Below are 22,207 nucleotides of genomic sequence, written 5' to 3' on the forward strand. Positions count from 1 at the left end.
GTACCTCACTGCATCTAATTAATGTCCTCAAGATGCCAATGTCACTCCGGGGTTTTTTGTGGGGGTTTCTTTGACAATGTTCCCAATTCCTATTCCTGCAACAAGGAAGAAGCCTCCTCAGCCATGGGAATGCCCTGTACCTCTGGTCCTTGTCCTTCCTCTACAGCCACAGACACCAGTGAGCGTCTGCCCAGCTCAGCGATGGCACCCACCCACCCTCCTTTTTCCTCTCCTGGGTGCCTTTTCGACCAGTGCCGGGTGGTGGTGGTGAGGAAAGAAGGAAGTTCCCAGCTGGGGGCTGCCCGGGAGGGTTTCACCCTGTGCCTGGCAGTTGCTGCTCTCCAGTTCCCTTTTCTTGCGGAGTGGGGCACTTGAGCAAAACTGGGGTTTTTCAGTCTTGCAGAGCTGCAGGATTGCAGTTCTCCCTGGTCACAGTTACAAAGCAGCTCCTCCAGCTCCTCTTTGGGGGTCCTGAGTAAAGTCTGCACATTCCTCAGACCCAGCTCATGGGATATGTCTGCTGATGCACTTCCAAGGGATTAATTTGTTGCCCCAGTTTTAATCTAAACTCTCGTTACCCTACAGCACCACCTCCCCGTCTTCTCCATGTTGGCTACCTGCTGGTGTTGGGTGTCCAGCCCTGGCTGGCCTTTCCCTTGAGTTCAGACATGTTAATTCTGTCTCTCCTATTCATGACCACAAGCTCCAGCCTACTCTGCCCCTCACACCACTAGTATCAGAGTGGGAGCCTGCTTAGGAGCAGGTTGTGAAGTTGTCAGTCCTCTGCCTTCCTAGATTCAAGGGCTGGTGGCCTGGCTCCTTTTGGGCTCCTGTCATGTCTGTCTCCTCTGGGAGCCACTTGGGTTCTCATGGAACTGAGCTAAACACAGAGAGCCAGACCAGACATGAGAAATGGGAATTCAGTGCTTCTGGAAAGTGACCCAACCAGGCAAGGAGCTGTGAGAAAGGCAGGGGAAAAGCTGGGAATCAAAAGGCAGTCCTTGGCTAAGGGAGGGTTCGCTGCCAGAGGTGGAGAGAAGGTGCAAGAGGAAGCCAGAAATTGTGGTTTTGTGGCCTTAGCAATTACTGGTGTTGCTGTTAAACAGTCATCTTCTGATCTCCTAGATGCCATTTGTCACACATCTCAAAAGGTGTCCCTTGAGGCCACCTAGCCCCTCTGGAGCTCCTGGCTCTGCTGGATCCAAGTCCAGATGGCTCAGCAGAACATGTCCAGGCACAGGGTGTAGCTCTGAGCCAGCAAGGAAGTTCAGGTCCCTTGGTTTCCCTAGACCTTAGCTCACAAAGGAAGGGAAATCCCTGCCCTATGCTGGCCTGAAATAGGCAGGGCCACAGAACTCCCTACTCCAGATGGAAGCCCCAGGCCCAGCCCAAAGTCTGACAGTGCCAGTTTGTGCGAGTGCCAGAAGTGGCAGCAGGGTGACACCTCTGGGGCACCCCAAAGAGAAATTCCTCTTCTTCAAGCCACTGTGGCTTGCTGTGCCCAGGGGGTGGGGGGGTGAGCAGGCTGGTTGCACTGTAACTGTCAGGCTACTGGGCAGCAAACAAGGGTCATGCACCTCTGCTCCTCCCAACAGCTGTTTTCTAGCTGCTCCCATCTCTCGGGGCACTTGCCACGGTTCCTGCTATTGGTGCTGCAGCACACCACAGGAACTGGAGGTTCACAAGGGTGCAATAAAAAAGTAGCCTAGATCAGGACAGCACGAACTAGAATAGCCAGGCATGGGGTAAAGTAGGCACTGCAGCAAAGGGAGGCTTCACCAGCCTCAGAGGGCTGAAGGAAAATTCGCAGGATTCATGGCCCCTCTTTGTGCCCCCGTTCCTCCTCCGGCTGCATGGAGGGAGGCCTCTGGAGCTCCGCGGTGCTGCCTCCGTGCCGGAGGGTTTGTCCCTCCCCGGCGGGAGCTCCCGGGAACGCCGTGTTGGGCTCATTTCGCACCGCTTCTGAGCAGCGCTGGCACTTCCTTCTGTAGTGCCCGGGCAGGTGGCACCGCCGATTCGAGCTGCGAACTGACGAGCACAGCTCCCAGCCTGCCCGAGAAGCTGAGCTGAAGGCGGGCGGTCCCCTTGCCTGAACCCCCCGTCCCCGCGGCCGGGGCGGTCCGGGGCGGAGCGACGAGGAGCGGGAAGCGGCTGGAGGGCCCGCCCGCCTGCAGTGCTGGCCATGGCGGCGACGGGAGCCGGAGAGCGTGCGGTCGCGGCGGGGCTCGGGGCTCTGTCTGCGCGGCCGCTGGGCTCAGCGGAGCCGCTGTCGCTCGGCTCGCTGCACGGAAAGGTGTTGCTGGTGGTGAACGTGGCGTCGCTTTGAGGCACCACCACCCGCGACTTCCTTCAGCTCAGAGACCTGCAGCAGCGGTACGGGTCTCGCGGGCTGCAGGTCCTCGCCTTCCCCTGCAACCAGTTCGGGCATCAGGTAGGGCCGGCGGCGGGGCTGGGGAGCGGGGGGAGCCGCCCGTCCGACGGGGTTCTCACGGGCTTCGCTCGGGGCGCTTCTGCTTTTGTTTCCCCTAGGAAAATGCGACGAACGAGGAGATCCTGTTGTCGCTAGAGCATGTCCGTCCCGGGAAGGGGTACAAGCCCAACTTCATCATGTTCGAGAAGTGCGAGGTCAACGGGAAGAACGCGCACCCCCTCTTCACCTTCCTGAAAGAGGCGCTACCCTTCCCGCATGATGACCCCTCCTCCCTGATGACCAACCCGCAGTACATCATCTGGTCCCCAGTGTGCCGCAACGACATCTCCTGGAACTTCGAGAAGTTCCTCATCGGCCCGGACGGTGTGCCCTTCAAACGGTACAGCCGGCACTTCGAAACCATCAAGATCCAGGATGACATTGAATTGCTTCTGGAGAAGGTTGCCAAGTAAAGCAGAGCACCGCAGAGCTCACTACCTGCTTAGCTTGTTGCACGCCTGCCTCTGCCCCTCACAGAGGGCTGCTGCTCTGGCAGAAATCCCAGTGTCCCATGCAGATTTTGTTTTTGATGGTGCATCTTCCAAATTCTTGAAGTGTGCTTGATGTTTTTAAAAGCTGCATGTGGATGTTTGGGAAACTCTGCTGGGGAAAGCGGCTACAAGTCTGAATTACCTTACTGTGATTCTCTGAATAAACAAATGTTCTTGCTTTAAGGACGTGGCTTGATCATTGTGGGCAAGTTGAGTGAAACTTGGTGGCCCTTGTTTCCTCAGCTCATGTGGGTCCTCACAGGGGTGGGCTGGAATCACTGGGTGGAAATGTGAATGCAAATGCAGGGCAGCATAAGGGTGAGCAGTGTCTGCAAGCTTTGCAGACTGAATGCATGCTGTGTCCTACCCGTGTTTTGCGAGCTTGGTAGAGCAGGAGGGTGGTACAGCACAGAAGCACTGTGACAAACGGCCTGCAGAGGAAAGACATGGCCTGTGGGTGATTTTACACTATCAACAACAGGCTGAGACAGGTTAATAATTGCTCAGGCAGGCAGGTGAGTGACTCCAGCCTGTGCTGGTGCTGCCATGCTGGCAGCAGGCTTGGGAAAGAAGAGTCCATTGGCCAAGGCCCATCTTATTATCTGGTCTCTGTCAGCAGATGCCCAGGGGAGGCCAAGAACAGAAGCAGCATCTGCTCCCTTGATGACTGAGCTGTCCTTGTCTCTATCCCGTTTGCATCTGTGGCAGCCCAACACGGATCTTGCCCTGTCCTACACAAAGCCTGTATCGTCTTTATGCATCCCCAAAACCTTTCAACACAGGAAATCACACAGAGTACTAGTTCTGTGCTCCCAGTGCAGAGTACCTGCCTATTCAACCACTTCTCCCGAAGAAATTGTGTCTTGCCCCAGAATGTCCTTGTTGCCCTTTGGGCACAGGAACTGCAAGTGACACTACATGTGCCATGTGCCAGGGTTCAGGCAATATTGTCTTTTTCACTCCTTCCTTACCACTTTTTTGACTCATGCCAGCCATGGAGCTGACAGGTGGAGATGCTGACATGGAGCTGACACACGGTCCTACATAGCAATCCTGGTTTTACAGCCTGCTGCTCAACGGATAGAATTAGGATTGGTTTCGACTGGCAAACAGTGAGCCTGTGCTAAATTTTGCCTGCCATCCTTCTGCCAATGCCTCAGTACCTCCTGCAAATAAACTTTTGACAAGTATCACAAGGCCTCAACAGTACCTGGTGCTGAACTGAGTACTAACAGACTACAAGCTCAGGCTTTCACAGGGAAGGCATAGCACTTTCAAGCACTAGTGTATGGGTATCACAATTAAAAACATTTGGGATTTGAGGTTTTGGTTGTTGTGTTTTGGTTGTTTGTTTTTTTTTGTCAGTAGCTTCCCCATCTCCCCCCACCCCAGTTCTCAGGTTTGCTTTGTTACTGTACCTCCGTTCAAGACCCCCTCTGGGCTGAGGAGAGACACTGGACAAAAACCTATGCCGACTCCACCTCTGAGTCTTTGGGCTTTGAACTTGCATTGCATAACCCTCACTGGGCTGTTTCTTAACTTCCTGTACAGCTACGTGGAAAAAAACCAGGATGTTTTAAGTAGCTACTGCAGCTTGGGAGCAGAAGCTGCTTGATTTGGGAGATTATTCTTTTCAGTGAAACCTACTTTCCCCATTAAAGCAGGATGTTGAAAGATGTGGGGAGCAGAGAGGATCATGGGCAGCAGGAACTCACTGCACTGAAAAACCTTTCTCTACAAACGTTGTGTGTGGCACTTCCTCAATCCTGACTCACCAGACTCAAGCCATTGCAATGGGAGCTGCCTTGTTTTGCCCGCTCCCTATCAGCCTTCACTGAGCTCCACTGCCGCAGGGGAGCAGCCCCCAGCGCCTGCAGCTGTTCCCATAGCAGCCCTGCCTGAAAGGGTCTCCCACCGAGCCTGCCGGTCAAAGGCACCTTACACGCTGCTTACTCAGTGCTAAGGGCCAAAGGATTTCTTTACCTTCTGGCTACTGGGGCTGTGCTAGCAGAAAAACAAACAGCAGCTCCAGAACAGATACAGCCACGCCAGCAGAAGTACAGTGACGTGATTCCAGGATGAGTATTTGCCATGCCAGCAGAAAAACAAACAATTCCCAGTTAAGCACACCAGCAGGAACTTCACAGCACAGAGAAAAGCCTCCCCACCTCGTTATTCCCCTGCTCATTTTGGTATTCTCCAGAGCAGCTTGTTTCTGGGGGAAAGCTGAGGTGGTGAGGGCAGCCTGCAGGACTTTTGGCAGACGAGCGCAGCCCCCATGCAGGCTCTTGTGCCCAAACATTCCGTGGTGTCATGATGTCCTGGTTTGACCAGTAGCAGTCATTTTTCTCCTTCTTGGTAGCTGGTGCAGTGCTGTGTTTTGACTTTCGGGCTGAGAACGGTTGCTGATAGCAAGTATGTTTTGAGTTACTGCTCAAATGTTTGGTTTGACCAAGGCCTTTTCTGAGCTCATGCTCTGCCAGGGAGGAGGGGAGGCCGGGAGGAAGCAGAGACAGGACACCTGACCCAGGCTAGCCAAAGAGGTATTCCATACCATAGCACATCATACCCAGGAGGTAACCAGGAGAGACCCAGAAGGGCTGGAGCTCTGGGGGGGATGGAGGAGGTATCGGTCGGTGCTCAGCCAGGCAGGGTGGGGTGAGTTATGGGTCGGTGGCTGGTGAGGTGTTGTATTCTCTTCACTTCTTATTGGCTTTATCATCATTATTTGTAGTAGTAATGGCAGTAGTGATTTATGTTATACCTTAGCTACTAAACCGTTCTTATCTCAACCCGTGGGGGCTACATTCTTTGGATTCTCCTTCCTAACTCTCCGGGAGTCGGGGAAGCAAGGGGAGGAGTGAGTGAACGAGCTGTGCGGATTTGGTTTAAACCACGACACATGACCAGAAGATGTTTCAGTGCAGACAGCACTGAAATGCTGAGGGTAGACCTGAAGAATCCCAAGTGGCTCCTTGGGGATTATAAAATGGCCCAGCTCTATTTCTGTGATTTCAGAGAGAAACAGATGGGCTCATAAATACTCCTTTAGCATACTCCAGTGCCGCCATGGCTTGGGGACATTGTCATTGAAACATCTGTGTCTGTCACATCTACACTCCTACACTTTTCTGCTTATACCCTTTTATTGCAAATAGCTAATACTGATATAAGGAAATCAAGTGCCTGTAAAACATAAGGTCGACACACTTTTAACATAGGTCTAAGATAGCGAACAATGTTTGTGTTGTAAGTCTGTGGTGTGATAACAGAATTTTGTAGACTTATTCATGAGTGAATTATTTCTTACCATCCTTGTAATTATCAGTTAGAGTCAGTGCCTCCCGAACATCTGCTAGCTTGAGATACATCTTGTCTGCCTGTCCTGTTGTGCTTGGAGGAAATTTTGCACGAAGATCCCACTGTTCTAAATCTTTGCCAGCTATCAGAAACTTACAGATCTGGCTGGTTTCAGCCAGTTTTGTGATTACTGGGGCATCCGACTGTGCCAAAGGCGAAAGTGCACCCTGAGGAAGACTGCTTACTTCATTCTCAAGACCCCTGCCCACAATCACCGGAGAACAGTGCGCAGATGCCAAGAGGAGGAGACTTACCAAGTTCCTGGAGCTAGTTATAATATTCCCTGCCTACACGTGGGAATTATGCGTATGTATATGGCTAATGCAGTAGTGAAAGTATCTAAACCTGTACCAAACGCTTATCAGCATGCCCCTGGCTATGATCACGTGCCCAGCGCTGTTGCTTTTATTAACTTTGTCCCTCAATAAAACCCTGTTAACTCGATTAGTGGAGTGAGTTTGTACTTCACAGCGTTATTCCTGTGACAATTGAAGCCTCCTTCCCTAGCCAACACCCTGGCCAGAGGGCTCCATGAAGTCAGTAATGGGAGAAACAGGTAACACTGAAGTAACACAACACACCCCAAACGTTTGTGCCACCCGCTTTCGTGGCAGAAACCTGCCCGGAAGGGCTCTGGGGCTGCTCTGAGCCAGCCTCTGCTGCAGCCACCGGGACGTGAAGCATCAGCACGGGCCACTGCCATTTAACAACAAGATGGTGGTCACCGCCTCAGCGCCCACACCACCGCCCACCGCGCCCCTGAGCGTAGCCCTGCCCACCCCAGAGAACGTGTACCGTGGGACGGAGCGAACGCGGCGGGCGCATGCGTACTCGGGCAGACATTTTCTAGCTCCCAACCTCGTGCACCAACATGGCGACGGCTGAAGCTGGCAGTGGCAGCGGCGGTAGCAGTGGGGCACGGCCGGACGTGGAGGTGCAGCGGGAAGAGTTGAGGTCGCTGCTGACCACAGACCTCAGGCCTGGGGAGTCCTGGTGAGCACAGCATGTCTGCGCGGCCGCTGGGCTCAGCGGAGCCGCTGTCGCTCGGCTCGCTGCACGGAAAGGTGTTGCTGGTGGTGAACGTGGCGTCGCTTTGAGGCACCACCACCCGCGACTTCCTTCAGCTCAGAGACCTGCAGCAGCGGTACGGGTCTCGCGGGCTGCAGGTCCTCGCCTTCCCCTGCAACCAGTTCGTGCATCAGGTAGGGCTGGCGGCGGGGCTGGGGAGCGGGGGGAGCCGCCCGTCCGACGGGGTTCTCACGGGCTTCGCTCGGGGCGCTTCTGCTTTTGTTTCCCCTAGGAAAATGCGACGAACGAGGAGATCCTGTTGTCGCTAGAGCATGTCCGTCCCGGGAAGGGGTACAAGCCCAACTTCATCATGTTTGAGAAGTGCGAGGTCAACGGGAAGAACGCGCAGTGGCAGCGGCGGTAGCGGGGCACAGCCAGATGTGGCGGTGCAACAGGAAGAGTCGAGGTCACTGCTGACCACAGACCTCAGGCCTGGGGAGTCCTGGTGAGCACAGCCGGCCGGACCTCCTCTCTGTTCACTTTCCCTCTGGGCGGTGGGGCCTGTTGGACCGGACCGGAGCGGGCCGGGCCACCACTGAGGGGGACCGCTGAGCCCGGTGCTATGTGTTGTAGGTACCTGGTGGACATACGTTGGTTTAGGCAGTGGAAGAAGTACGTAGGCTTCGATAGCTGGGACATGTTCGGCACTGGTGATCCCAGCCTCTTCCCTGGGGCTATTGACAACTCATTGCTCTTTAGCAGTGAGTGGTGGCCGGGTTCACAAACTGGATAGAACAGTCCAAGATGTAGGGCTCCATCGGGGTCAGGTAAGGCACATAACTTTTGATTCTCATGTACTGCTTTCTCTACTGTGGTTTTTGGTTTTTTCTTTTTTCAGTTGCTTTTAAGTACTTTGAGCAAACATTGAAAGTGTGATTTGTTAATGATTTTGCCAAATGTGTAGCAGCCTTTCAGTTACCTTTCTTAAGTATCTGAACTATCTTTCAGATAATTGTGATAGAAGTGAAAAATGAAGATGGCACGTGGCCTGGATACCGCACCCAGGGAATATTAGCAAACATGTCCTAAACACTTGTGCTGTTTTGTCCAGTTTATTTGCTAGACTGGAGCCACCACATGTTCTCTCAGGAAGCCTGGTTGTCATGGGCTGTTGTGGATTTCTTTGTTTTAGCTATTTTGAAGGAAAGAAAATCTTGAAAATAAACATTCTTCCAATGTTCCGTTGCTGATTTGTCTCAGCCAGTGTCTTCTGTTTTAAAGCCTATTTCAAATAGATTGTGCAAGGATTAGGTACCTTAAGTTCTAGGACCTTTACGCTCTTAGTAGAAGGGAAATCCCTGCCCTATGCTGGCCTGAAATAGGCAGGGCCACAGAAATAAACTCCCTACTCCAGATGGAAGCCCCAGGCCCAGCCCAAGGACTGACAGTGCCAGTTTGTGCGAGTGCCAGAAGTGGCAGCAGGGTGACGCCTCTGGGGCACCCCAAAGAGAAATTCCTCTTCTTCAAGCCACTGTGGCTTGCTGTGCCCAGGGGGTGGGGGGGTGAGCAGGCTGGTTGCACTGTAACTGTCAGGCTACTGGGCAGCAAACAAGGGTCATGCACCTCTGCTCCTCCCAACAGCTGTTTTCTAGCTGCTCCCATCTCTCGGGGCACTTGCCACGGTTCCTGCTATTGGTGCTGCAGCACACCACAGGAACTGGAGGTTCACAAGGGTGCAATATAATGAGTCCCCAGAAGTAGCTGCAGCCAGAAACTATTCAGCTCCCAGTTGCAGGGGCAGGTGCTAAGAGTGGCCCAAAGCAAAACCCCCAGGATCCTGCAGTGTCCCCAGAACCCAGACCACAAATGCAGCATTATGTGGTGGCCTGTTAGTGGCAGCTGGCAGTTCGCAACGAGTCTCTGCTACCAACCGTGAAAGAGATCAGCCAGCAGCAGAGGGGCCCTGAGCACATCCCCCTGGGGCCCAGGCAGCCTTGGCTGGAGGGCAGGGCTGATAAGCACCCTCTCATCTAGGGGCTGTTGTGCATGGAGCTTACAACCACTGGCAGGACGCTCCCTGCCCCTGTGGGAGCTGTGCAGAAGCTGACGCCCCTGTTCCCTGCTGCCCCACAGACCCTGCTGGTGCCAGCATGGATGTCACCCAGTGGGCTGAGGAGCAGGATTTTGGGTTGGCACAAAGCCCCACGGAGGTACGGGGGGTTATGTGTCACTCAGTGTGGGTACTCCAACAGCCTGCACCGTTCACGTGGGGCTACTGGGAACTACTCGCCCGAGGAAAAGAGCAGTTGCTACTATGGCGTTTAGAACTCCCTAAAGTAGCCTATATCAGGCCAGCACGAACTAGAATAGCCAGGCACTGCAGCAAAGGGAGGCTTCACCAGCCTCAGAGGGCTGAAGGAAAATTCGCAGAAGAGGATTCATGGCCCCTCTTTGTGCCCCCGTTCCTCCTCCGGCTGCATGGAGGGAGGCCTCTGGAGCTCCGCGGTGCTGCCTCCGTGCCGGAGGGTTTGTCCCTCCCCGGCGGGAGCTCCCGGGAACGCCGTGTTGGGCTCATTTCGCACCGCTTCTGAGCAGCGCTGGCACTTCCTTCTGTAGCGCCCGGGCAGGTGGCACTGCTCAGTATTATAACTGTTTTGTTTATCACATCTGCCTTCTATTTGCAGGTAGTGGAATATTGTCGCTTTGCAAAGCACTTTGAGGTTGAAGTTTATCTTCTTGAGCTGAAGTTGAGTGCAGAGATCCTCGCAATGTAATCAGCCGTCACTTCAGCCAGGCAGATACTATTGGTAAGTAGTTCTCTGATGTGTGAAGCTGTGCTCTGAGGCTACCTCCAGAGATACTTTGTGCCATCCAGAACACAAACAGTGTTGATAAACTGGAGCAAATGTAATGAGTACCAACAGGTAGTCAGAGTTGCATCATGTGATGTCTGAGAAGAGACTGAGGGAGCTACGTTTAGCCTGAAAAGGAGACAGCTTTGAGGGTCCTAATAGCACCTGTGAGGAAGTTACTGGGAACCTGGAGTCAGGCTATCTACTGAGTCACAAAGCAACAAAACAACCGACAATAGTGATAAATTGAAGCAGGACAGATTCCAACTAATACAATTGTTTTGTGTATTAGCCCAGCTAGACATTGGAATAGGGCCCAGAAGCGTGGGGGAATCTCCTACCTTGCAATTTTTGAATGCTCGGTTGGATAAGCCCTGAGCAGCCTGATCTGAATTCACTGTTGACCCTGCCTTGAGTGTTTCAATGAAGAACCTCCTGAGTTTCTTTCAGCCATAGTGATTCTGTACGTGACACAGGGAGTTGTGATTAAGAGCTTTGAGGAATACATTTCTAGCTAACTTATGTCCTTAAGAAACATCCACGTCAGTCATGTACAGCAGTTCTGTCTCTGGTTCTCCTATGATTCCTTCTTCCTAGTGTGTGACTGTTTTAGACATCTTAGTGGCTCTTCTACACTTCTCCCTGAAATTTGGCCAATCTCTCCTTCTCTCTCTGTGTCTTTGCTGTGTTTTCTTGTATAAAAATACTGACTGTCAGCTGTCATATTTTCATAAAGATACTTCTTTTGTTTGTTTGCTGATGTCTGACCTGCCAGTAGTAACTGAGAACACTTCCTTCTTGAACCTTCAAATGATGACTGCTTCACAGCAGCTGGCCTTTGGGCAGAAATTTCTCAGTGTGTTCTGAACATTATTAGTTTGAGGGCTTGACAGGCAAGTGTGTGACTGAAGGGACCAGTGATGTACCTCTTTGCTGAGTGTCTGGCTTGTGAGGTTTTTTCCCAAAAGCACTCATGTTTTAGGAATTTTGGTGTTGTTTTCCTCCTGAGCAGGTACCATCGAGAAAGAAATGAGAAAACTATTCAATATCCCGGATGCGAAGGAAGCTAGGTTATGGTACAGGTATGCGGGTGACGCTTATGGGCAGCTTGACAAACTGGATAGCACAGTCCAAGATGTAGGGCTCCATCAGGGTCAGGTAAGGAGCATAACTTTTGATTCTCATGTACTGCTTTCTCTACTATGGTTTTTGTTTTTTTCTTTTTTCAGTTGCTTTTAAGTACTTTGAGCAAACATTGAAAGTGTGATTTGTTAATGATTTTGCCAAATGTGTAGCAGCCTTTCAGTTACCTTTCTTAATTATCTGAACTATCTTTCAGATGGTTCTAATAGAAGTGAAAAATGAAGATGGCACGTGGCCTGGACAGCATATTCTGACAAAGTAAGTAAGCGTGTTCTAAACACTTGTGCTCTTTTGTCCAGTTTATTTGCTAGACTGGAGCCACCACATGTTCTCTCAGGAAGCCTGGTTGTCATGGGCTGTTGTGGATTTCTTTGTTTTAGCTATTTTGAAGGAAAGAAAATCTTGAAAATAAACATTCTTCCAATGTTCCGTTGCTGATTTGTCTCAGCCAGTGTCTTCTGTTTTAAAGCCTATTTCAAATAGATTGTGCAAGGATTAGGTACCTTAAGTTCTAGGACCTTTACGCTCTTAGTAGAAGGGAAATCCCTGCCCTATGCTGGCCTGAAATAGGCAGGGCCACAGAAGTAAACTCCCTACTCCAGATGGAAGCCCCAGGCCCAACCCAAAGACTTGACAGTGCCAGTTTGTGCGAGTGCCAGAAGTGGCAGCAGGGTGACGCCTCTGGGGCACCCCAAAGAGAAATTCCTCTTCTTCAAGCCACTGTGGCTTGCTGTGCCCAGGGGGTGGGGGGGGTGAGCAGGCTGGTTGCACTGTATCTGTCAGGCTACTGGGCAGCAAACAAGGGTCATGCACCTCTGCTCCTCCCAACAGCTGTTTTCTAGCTGCTCCCATCTCTCGGGGCACTTGCCACGGTTCCTGCTATTGGTGCTGCAGCACACCACAGGAACTGGAGGTTCACAAGGGTGCAATATAATGAGTCCCCAGAAGTAGCTGCAGCCAGAAACTATTCAGCTCCCAGTTGCAGGGGCAGGTGCTAAGAGTGGCCCAAAGCAAAACCCCCAGGATCCTGCAGTGTCCCCAGAACCCAGACCACAAATGCAGCATTATGTGGTGGCCTGTTAGTGGCAGCTGGCAGTTCGCAACGAGTCTCTGCTACCAACCGTGAAAGAGATCAGCCAGCAGCAGAGGGGCCCTGAGCACATCCCCCTGGGGCCCAGGCAGCCTTGGCTGGAGGGCAGGGCTGATAAGCACCCTCTCATCTAGGGGCTGTTGTGCATGGAGCTTACAACCACTGGCAGGACGCTCCCTGCCCCTGTGGGAGCTGTGCAGAAGCTGACGCCCCTGTTCCCTGCTGCCCCACAGACCCTGCTGGTGCCAGCATGGATGTCACCCAGTGGGCTGAGGAGCAGGATTTTGGGTTGGCACAAAGCCCCACGGAGGTACGGGGGGTTATGTGTCACTCAGTGTGGGTACTCCAACAGCCTGCACCGTTCACGTGGGGCTACTGGGAACTACTCGCCCGAGGAAAAGAGCAGTTGCTACTATGGCGTTTAGAACTCCCTAAAGTAGCCTATATCAGGCCAGCACGAACTAGAATAGCCAGGCACTGCAGCAAAGGGAGGCTTCACCAGCCTCAGAGGGCTGAAGGAAAATTCGCAGAAGAGGATTCATGGCCCCTCTTTGTGCCCCCGTTCCTCCTCCGGCTGCATGGAGGGAGGCCTCTGGAGCTCCGCGGTGCTGCCTCCGTGCCGGAGGGTTTGTCCCTCCCCGGCGGGAGCTCCCGGGAACGCCGTGTTGGGCTCATTTCGCACCGCTTCTGAGCAGCGCTGGCACTTCCTTCTGTAGCGCCCGGGCAGGTGGCACTGCTCAGTATTATAACTGTTTTGTTTATCACATCTGCCTTCTATTTGCAGGTAGTGGAATATTGTCGCTTTGCAAAGCACTTTGAGGTTGAAGTTTATCTTCTTGAGCTGAAGTTGAGTGCAGAGATCCTCGCAATGTAATCAGCCGTCACTTCAGCCAGGCAGATACTATTGGTAAGTAGTTCTCTGATGTGTGAAGCTGTGCTCTGAGGCTACCTCCAGAGATACTTTGTGCCATCCAGAACACAAACAGTGTTGATAAACTGGAGCAAATGTAATGAGTACCAACAGGTAGTCAGAGTTGCATCATGTGATGTCTGAGAAGAGACTGAGGGAGCTACGTTTAGCCTGAAAAGGAGACAGCTTTGAGGGTCCTAATAGCACCTGTGAGGAAGTTACTGGGAACCTGGAGTCAGGCTATCTACTGAGTCACAAAGCAACAAAACAACCGACAATAGTGATAAATTGAAGCAGGACAGATTCCAACTAATACAATTGTTTTGTGTATTAGCCCAGCTAGACATTGGAATAGGGCCCAGAAGCGTGGGGGAATCTCCTACCTTGCAATTTTTGAATGCTCGGTTGGATAAGCCCTGAGCAGCCTGATCTGAATTCACTGTTGACCCTGCCTTGAGTGTTTCAATGAAGAACCTCCTGAGTTTCTTTCAGCCATAGTGATTCTGTACATGACACAGGGAGTTGTGATTAAGAGCTTTGAGGAATACGTTTCTAGCTAACTTATGTCCTTAAGAAACATCCGCGTCAGTCATGTACAGCAGTTCTGTCTCTGGTTCTCCTATGATTCCTTCTTCCTAGTGTGTGACTGTTTTAGACATCTTAGTGGCTCTTCTACACTTCTCCCTGAAATTTGGCCAATCTCTCCTTCTCTCTCTCTCTGTGTCTTTGCTGTGTTTTCTTGTATAAAAATACTGACTGTCAGCTGTCATATTTTCATAAAGATACTTCTTTTGTTTGTTTGCTGATGTCTGACCTGCCAGTAGTAACTGAGAACACTTCCTTCTTGAACCTTCAAATGATGACTGCTTCACAGCAGCTGGCCTTTGGGCAGAAATTTCTCAGTGTGTTCTGAACATTATTAGTTTGAGGGCTTGACAGGCAAGTGTGTGACTGAAGGGACCAGTGATGTACCTCTTTGCTGAGTGTCTGGCTTGTGAGGTTTTTTCCCAAAAGCACTCATGTTTTAGGAATTTTGGTGTTGTTTTCCTCCTGAGCAGGTACCATCGAGAAAGAAATGAGAAAACTATTCAATATCCCGGATGCGAAGGAAGCTAGGTTATGGTACAGGTATGCGGGTGACGCTTATGGGCAGCTTGACAAACTGGATAGCACAGTCCAAGATGTAGGGCTCCATCAGGGTCAGGTAAGGAGCATAACTTTTGATTCTCATGTACTGCTTTCTCTACTATGGTTTTTGTTTTTTTCTTTTTTCAGTTGCTTTTAAGTACTTTGAGCAAACATTGAAAGTGTGATTTGTTAATGATTTTGCCAAATGTGTAGCAGCCTTTCAGTTACCTTTCTTAATTATCTGAACTATCTTTCAGATGGTTCTAATAGAAGTGAAAAATGAAGATGGCACGTGGCCTGGACAGCATATTCTGACAAAGTAAGTAAGCGTGTTCTAAACACTTGTGCTCTTTTGTCCAGTTTATTTGCTAGACTGGAGCCACCACATGTTCTCTCAGGAAGCCTGGTTGTCATGGGCTGTTGTGGATTTCTTTGTTTTAGCTATTTTGAAGGAAAGAAAATCTTGAAAATAAACATTCTTCCAATGTTCCGTTGCTGATTTGTCTCAGCCAGTGTCTTCTGTTTTAAAGCCTATTTCAAATAGATTGCGCAAGGATTAGGTACCTTAAGTTCTAGGACCTTTAGGCTCTTAGTAGAAGGGAAATCCCTGCCCTATGAAAATTCGCAGAAGAGGATTCATGGCCCCTCTTTGTGCCCCCGTTCCTCCTCCGGCTGCATGGAGGGAGGCCTCTGGAGCTCCGCGGTGCTGCCTCCGTGCCGGAGGGTTTGTCCCTCCCCGGCGGGAGCTCCCGGGAACGCCGCGTTGGGCTCATTTCGCACCGCTTCTGAGCAGCGCTGGCACTTCCTTCTGTAGTGCCCGGGCAGGCGGCACCGCCGATTCGAGCTGCGAACTGACGAGCACAGCTCCCAGCCTGCCCGAGAAGCTGAGCTGAAGGCGGGCGGTCCCCTTGCCTGAACCCCCCGTCCCCGCGGCCGGGGCGGTCCGGAGCGGAGAGACGAGGAGCGACGAGCGGCTGGAGGGTCCGCCCGCCTGCAGTGCTGGCCATGGCGGCGACGGGAGCCGGAGAGCGTGCGGTCGCGGCGGGGCTCGGGGCTCTGTCTGCGCGGCCGCTGGGCCACCGCGAGGTAACAACAAGATGGCGCCCACCACCTCAGCGCCCACACCCCTGCCCGCCGCGCCCCTCAGCGTAGCCCCGCCCACTCCGTAGCGTGACTCGGCACATTAAAGAACAGTGTGAGCTGCATCCCTGAAAATGGAGCTTTTGGAATGAGTAGCCCCCAAGTGAACATTCGGATAGGATTGGACCACGGGGTTTCTTTTGATCCTGACCTCTGCAAATACCTCATTTGCTGTTTTGCCCTGTAGCACAGGCTGTCTCAGTCTCCTCAGTGTTCTCCAGAGCTGTTTGTTTTCTTCCAGAATGTTGGTTTGGTTTATGTGTGTGTTTACTGTCCTTGCATTTTTCTGTGAAGCAGAAGCTTCTGCAGTCCGTTTCCTGAAGGGTTGGTTGCTCAGAGATACGAGCTCAGCCCATTGCCTGTACGAGAGGCTGGGAGAATGCAAGACCCAAGGTGTCAAGAGGGTTTCTTTCTCCAGAGGGAACAAACATTGTTTGAGGGATTTTGGAGTGCATTTAGGATTCTCCACTCATGCTGGGATCTGGTTGAAGCAGCATGTGGTTGTCAGGATAAGGTCTTAGATGAGTAGCAGCAGAGGTGTGAATTAGTGATAAAGACAGAGGGAAGGTGGCAGTTGAGTTGGTAGCAGCTTTGAGTCCTCTGAGCTGAGGAAAATGTTCAGGAAACTTCTCTGTAGCATGAAGACAGAGTACTACCCATTTTGTCCTTCTTGGGATGACCTAGTGGAGAGACTTGTTAGGTGGAGTTCATACTGGTTCTACCTGCTGTGCTTCTTGGCAGTGGAAATAACCTGAGGAAATACCTGTCTTTCAAACAGGTATGAAGTTTGCAAGCCGAGTGAGGACTGCTCAGACTTTTACTCTCCCTGTTTACTTTTGGAAGACCTTGTGTTGCTAGAGCCTCCAGCCCCCTCCCAGCACTGGCTCTGGCGTTTCTTCAGCCAGACATCGATGCGAGACACTGTGAAGTTGTATGTGCACTGGTTTGGCTTAGTAAGGTTCCTGCAAGTCAAGCAGCAAGTCAGGGGTGCCCCAGAGTGCCCCCCCGAGCAACTTCAAGCATGATGAAGCTTCTGAATGGCAGGGCCATGGCCTCCAGGGACCCAGCTAGCACTGGTCCCAAAGCAGGGTGAAACCCTCGAGCCTGGCCACACTGAGCACGCAGTGGGCCCATTTCGTGGTAGAATTTTGCTCCACATGCATCTTTCTGCAGAACATCCCACCCAGAGTGCACACAGGCTGCTCTGACTCTGTCCCCTAGACGTCTAGAACAGGCTGGGGGGGGGGGGTGCGGGGAACTGCAGGCAAGGAGATGCTGGGATTTCCTCCCTTGCAAGCCACCACACCAAGCCATGGCAGCCCAGGCGTGGGGCATTAGTGCAGCATTGTGTTAGGGAGAACCCCCAGGTACAGCAATGAGTATTCCCTGCACAGACACATCAGCTGGGACTGGCTCCTCCTCCAGCTCTGCACTCTCAGCTCCCCTGCCCCAGTGCAGGAGCTGTACCTGAGCTTCGCCTGCCACCAGAACAATGTGGGGCCCACAGCCAGGATGGAGGCGAAGGAAGTTTGTGTCACTTTGAAGAAATGGGAAATGAGTGAGAAAAGGTGAATAAAGCAGTAGCCCAACCACAGCCAGGAGCTCTGCAGCAGGCTGGCACCATCCAGAGTCACATTTGTACCTTGTGTGCAATACCAGTGTGAAGTCTTGCTCCCAGAACAACATTTTGGATGTCTCCTTGTGGATCTCCTTCACGCAGACGTGCTCCACTACCAGGTCATTGCCCTTCTTGTATGAGTCATTCTTGACAAAGGTCAGGCTCACAAAAGGCTCTGGCTCTGAGGAAAGCCACAGAGAGATATGTTCCTGGCATGCTTGAGGCAGCACTAGAGCCTGGAGAGGTCCCAGATGGACCTTCTTGACCAGGCTGACTTCTTGGTTCCAGCCACTCACCAGCAGCTGCTGCTTCCAGAGACAGGTCATCCTTGGACCAGTCCCTCTTTTCACTGCCTCTGCCCAGGGGAGGGGTGGCCACTGGGACAGCCTTGGAGCTCTCTCCCACCACAGGTGTTCAGTCTCAGCCCCGCAAGGCCTCATCAGGGCTGCCTGGCTGCAGGACTCTCTTGCCCACGCAGGTAACAATGCAGTGGGGGAACACCTCTATGGTAGCCGCAAGGGGTGGCATCTCCACAGGAACTGTCTCCTTGGCCAGCACCACAGTCTTTCAAGAGAGACACACAATAACAGACACTGTCACTCCTGAGCTGTGAGAGTCAACCCCTGGCTCCACAGTCAGCTCCCCCATGCTTGACTCAGCTCTTTTAGCACCACAGTCCCGTGACTGCGTGGTCCTCACATTGTCCTCTCCTCCACCACAGCACCACCCATGGCACCCCAGAGCCCACCTCATCAGCAGGGATGGGTCCCTGTGTGAGCAGCATCCCCTGCACAGGGGCTGAGGGTGCAGAGGTGTCCTTGGGTACTTTCTCCAGGGGCACAGCAAGGTCCGCAAGGGTCAAGGGTGCATTGGGCTGGCTGGCTCTGCCGTTGTGGTGGCTCCTGGCCCTCCTGCTGTGCCCTTTGCTGGGCTCCATGCTCCCAGTGATTCTGGCATTGGGCTCCTCTTCAGTGGGAGTCACTTTGAGGTAAACTGCCTGCTTGGTGCTGGGGCTGCTCTGTGTCCCTGGGCTGGCTGGGCTCTCCCCTCCCAGAGCCTCGCTCCTTCCCAGAGCATGCTTGGGGTTGGAGGGTTCCTGCTGCGATCTCGGCAGTTCTGCTCCTTCAGCCTGTGGCTCTTCAGAGGCCAGCTCTGCAGAGGCAGCCTTATCCTTCCCGTTCTCCTAGCATACAGCCCCTTTGGCCAGCTCTTTGGATCCGTCTTTCCTTCTCTTCTGTGAAAAGCGGCACAGCACAGTGGGAAGGTATCCAGGTAGCAGCACCCCTTGGATTCTCTGACAGCCCCCTACCCTCACTTCCCTTTTCCAGAGCTCTACTCCAGATCCTTGAAGCTTTGCAGCAAGCAGAAACAGGGGTACAATGATGCCCCCCTCCCTGGGAGAGAGGCAGCTGGCTCACTGCCCTCATGCAGCAGACGGACACAGGATGTGCCCCACGAGCCTACAGATTGGAAACTGGAAAGATGATCAGTGACCCCTGGAGCAAATTATTGCATACTACGATCCCACCTCCTGGGCTGAGGATGGATCCTGAGGATACCAGACTCCTATGTATATGTTAGATCGCATAATTAGGTTACAAGCAGTCCTAGAAGCTGTGACTAACAAAACTGGTGATACATTAACCATATAAGCTAAACAGAATAGCAAAATCCGCACAGCAGTATATCAAAATTGCTTATCCCTGGATTACCTGTTAGCCCAGGAAGGGGGTGTGTGGGGGAAATTCAATCTATCCAACTATTGTTTACAGATAGATGACGACGGAATAGCTATCGGAAAGATAACCACTAAAACAAAAAAGGTTGCACATGTTCCCTTTCAAACCCGGAAAGGGTTTAACTTGGATACAGAAAAATGGTGGAATGATAACTGGTGGAACTTGGGGGGGTTAAGAGGAATCCTGCTGGGATTTGTTTTGTTAATAATTGTTCTACTCGCTGTACCTTTTGTTGTTCCCCTGATGAGTAGAATGGTTCATAGGACCATAGAGCAATTACGATTTGAAATAGTTACTTCTGAGGGAATAGAACCAAAAATTAGAATGTTAAATATTCGGTCTCATGATTGTGGGAATTCTTAAAGAGCCAAGGCCACGTAGTGAGCGATCCCGATACCCTGCGCCTTGTTACTGTAAAGTAAGAAGAGTCTTGGCAGGCCTAAGCTATGTCAATTGTCTTGTTATTCCTCTGTAATTTTCCGTGTTTTCGTGCAGAGAATGATCCCTGCCAAGGTTGTAGTTTCCCACTGTATTTTTAGAGTAAGGTATTTAATCACAATTATAACAAATTGTAAACACCTGCTCTGTAAATGATAGTAACCTCTAGACTAACCAATTAGAGCTCAGTATCTAAGGCTGTTACATAAGGGAGTAAGGGTATAAGTAGAGCACTGTATCTGAATAAACTTGGGCAATCGCTTGATCACATTGATCGTCACCGCATTGTGCAGGACTCCTGCATCGACACATGATGATTCGTTTGAGGAGACAAAGCTAACATTCAAAAAAAATTAATGAATGAAAAAAGCCAGAAATGGAAATTATGGCTCAAGCTAAATAGATTAAGAAAAGGGGGAGAACTGTGATAAATGCATAAATGTACTGGCTTTTGCAAATCACAGGTGTTGCTATGTGGTTATAACTGTATGAGCTAGCAATGACAGAAACAAAGCTTGTTAAAGACACAAGATTAGGCAACAAGTTGAAAATGGCCAGAACTCTTGAGCAAAATGGAGTCACACGGCAAAAGAATTTGTAAAGGTAGAAGGGGGAGAGAGAGGTCTTGATATGAGGAAAGGTAGTGCCTGGAAAACGTAGGGTTAAAGTACTTTTAGCTTAACTTAGGTCAGAGATAAAAAACAATGTTTGTGTTGTAAGTCTGTGGTAACATAACAGGATTGAGTGGCCCCACTAAACATGAATGAATTACTTCACACCATCCTTATCAGTTAGTCAGTGCCTTCCGAACATCTGCTAGCTTGAGATACATCTTGTCTGCCTGTCCTGTTGTGCTTGGAGTAAATTTTGCACGAAGATCCCACTGTTCTAAATCTTTGCCAGCTATCAGAAACTTACAGATCTGGCTGGTTTCAGCCAGTTTTGTGATTACTGGGGCATCCGACTGTGCCAAAGGTGAAAGTGCACTCTGAGGAAGACTGCTTACTTCATCCTGAAGACCCCTGCCCACAATCACCGGAGAACAGTGCGCAGATGCCAAGAGGAGGAGACTTACAAGTTCCTGGAGCTAGTTATAATATTCCCTGCCTACACGTGGGAATTATGAGTATGTATATGGCTAATGCAGTAGTGAAAGTATATGAACCTGTAACAAACGCTTATCAGCATGCCCCTGGCTATGGTCAGGTGCCCAGCGCTGTTGCTTTTATTAACTTTGTCCCTCAATAAAACCCTGTTAACTCGATTAGTGGAGTTTGTACTTCACAGCGTTATTCCTGTGACAATTGAAGCCTCCTTCCCTAGCCAACACCCTGGCCAGAGGGCTCCATGAAGTCAGTAATGGGAGAAACAGGTAACACTGAAGTAACACAACACATACCAAACGTTTGTGCCACCCACTTTCGTGGCAGAAACCTGCCCGGAAGGGCTCTGGGGCTGCTCTGAGCCAGCCTCTGCTGCAGCCACCGGGACGTGAAGCATCAGCACGGGCCACTGCCATTTAACAACAAGATGGCGGCCACCGCCTCAGCCCCACACCACCGCCCGCCGCGCCCCTGAGCGTGGCCCCGCCCACCCCGGAGAAGGCGCGCGGAGGGACGGAGCGAACGCGGCGGGTGCAGCCAGGCAGACATTTTCTAGCTCCCAACCTCGCGCACCGAAATGGCGACGGCTGAAGCTGGCAGTGGCAGCGGCGGTAGCAGTGGGGCGCGGCCGGACGTGGAGGTGCAGCGGGAAGAGTTGAGGTCACTGCTGACCACAGACCTCAGGCCTGGGGAGTCCTGGTGAGCACAGCATGTCTGCGCGGCCGCTGGGCTCAGCGGAGCCGCTGTCGCTCGGCTCGCTGCACGGAAAGGTGTTGCTGGTGGTGAACGTGGCGTCGCTTTGAGGCACCACCACCCGCGACTTCCTTCAGCTCAGAGACCTGCAGCAGCGGTACGGGTCTCGCGGGCTGCAGGTCCTCGCCTTCCCCTGCAACCAGTTCGGGCATCAGGTAGGGCCGGCGGCGGGGCTGGGGAGCGGGGGGAGCCGCCCGTCCGACGGGGTTCTCACGGGCTTCGCTCGGGGCGCTTCTGCTTTTGTTTCCCCAAGGAAAATGCGACGAACGAGGAGATCCTGTTGTCGCTAGAGCATGTCCGTCCCGGGAAGGGGTACAAGCCCAACTTCATCATGTTCGAGAAGTGCGAGGTCAACGGGAAGAACGCGCACCCCCTCTTCACCTTCCTGAAAGAGGCGCTACCCTTCCCGCATGATGACCCCTCCTCCCTGATGACCAACCCGCAGTCCATCATCTGGTCCCCAGTGTGCCGCAACGACATCTCCTGGAACTTCGAGAAGTTCCTCATCGGCCTGGACAGCGTGCCCTGCACTGGTGGATGAGTTTCATCATCAAAAACATTTGGGATTTGAGGTTTTGGTTGTTGGTTTCTTTTTTTCTGTCAGTAGCTGTGGGAATTGTGAAAGTGCCAAGGCCACGTAGTGAGCGATCCTGATACCCTGAGCCTTATTACTGTAAAGTAAGATTTTTGGCAGGCATAAGCAAGCTCAATTGTCTTGTTAGGCCTCTGTAATTTTCCACTGAAAACGTGCAGAGAATGATCCCTGCCAAGGTTGTAGTTTCCCACTGTATTTTTAGAGTAAGGTATTTAATCACAATTATAACAAGTTATACACATTAGCTCTGTAAACGATAGCAACCTCTAGACTAACCAATTAGAGCTCAGTATCCAAGGCTGTTACATAAGAAACCTAAGGGTGTAAGGGTATAAAAGGAGCACTGTATCTGAATAAACTTGGGCAATC

At 51.8% G+C, this 22,207-nt stretch overlaps 1 protein-coding gene, 2 long non-coding RNA genes and 1 pseudogene across 3 annotated transcripts; all 4 read left to right on the forward strand.

The window, feature by feature from the left end:
* The first annotated feature begins 2,154 nt into the window (after positions 1-2,154).
* On the forward strand, positions 2,155-3,144 carry LOC101878230 (glutathione peroxidase 1). The gene is made up of 2 exons (XM_005145807.3): positions 2,155-2,431; positions 2,530-3,144. Exons 1-2 carry the CDS (start codon positions 2,183-2,185, stop codon positions 2,881-2,883), a joined length of 603 nt encoding a protein of 200 aa, XP_005145864.2. The 5' UTR covers positions 2,155-2,182; the 3' UTR covers positions 2,884-3,144.
* A 6,947-nt stretch (positions 3,145-10,091) lies between these two features.
* LOC117436691 (uncharacterized) lies at positions 10,092-11,652 on the forward strand. Its single transcript, XR_004550032.1, has 3 exons — positions 10,092-10,136; positions 11,194-11,339; positions 11,521-11,652. It is a non-coding gene; the product is annotated as an uncharacterized lncRNA (long non-coding RNA).
* A 1,624-nt stretch (positions 11,653-13,276) lies between these two features.
* Positions 13,277-14,841, forward strand: LOC117436701 (uncharacterized). Its single transcript, XR_004550040.1, has 3 exons — positions 13,277-13,321; positions 14,383-14,528; positions 14,710-14,841. It is a non-coding gene; the product is annotated as an uncharacterized lncRNA (long non-coding RNA).
* A 529-nt stretch (positions 14,842-15,370) lies between these two features.
* LOC101871335 (glutathione peroxidase 1-like) lies at positions 15,371-21,931 on the forward strand (annotated as a pseudogene).
* The last annotated feature ends 276 nt before the right edge of the window (positions 21,932-22,207 follow it).

Source organism: Melopsittacus undulatus, chromosome 9, assembly GCF_012275295.1.
Source record: "Melopsittacus undulatus isolate bMelUnd1 chromosome 9, bMelUnd1.mat.Z, whole genome shotgun sequence".
In the NCBI taxonomy this organism is placed as follows: domain Eukaryota; kingdom Metazoa; phylum Chordata; class Aves; order Psittaciformes; family Psittaculidae; genus Melopsittacus; species Melopsittacus undulatus.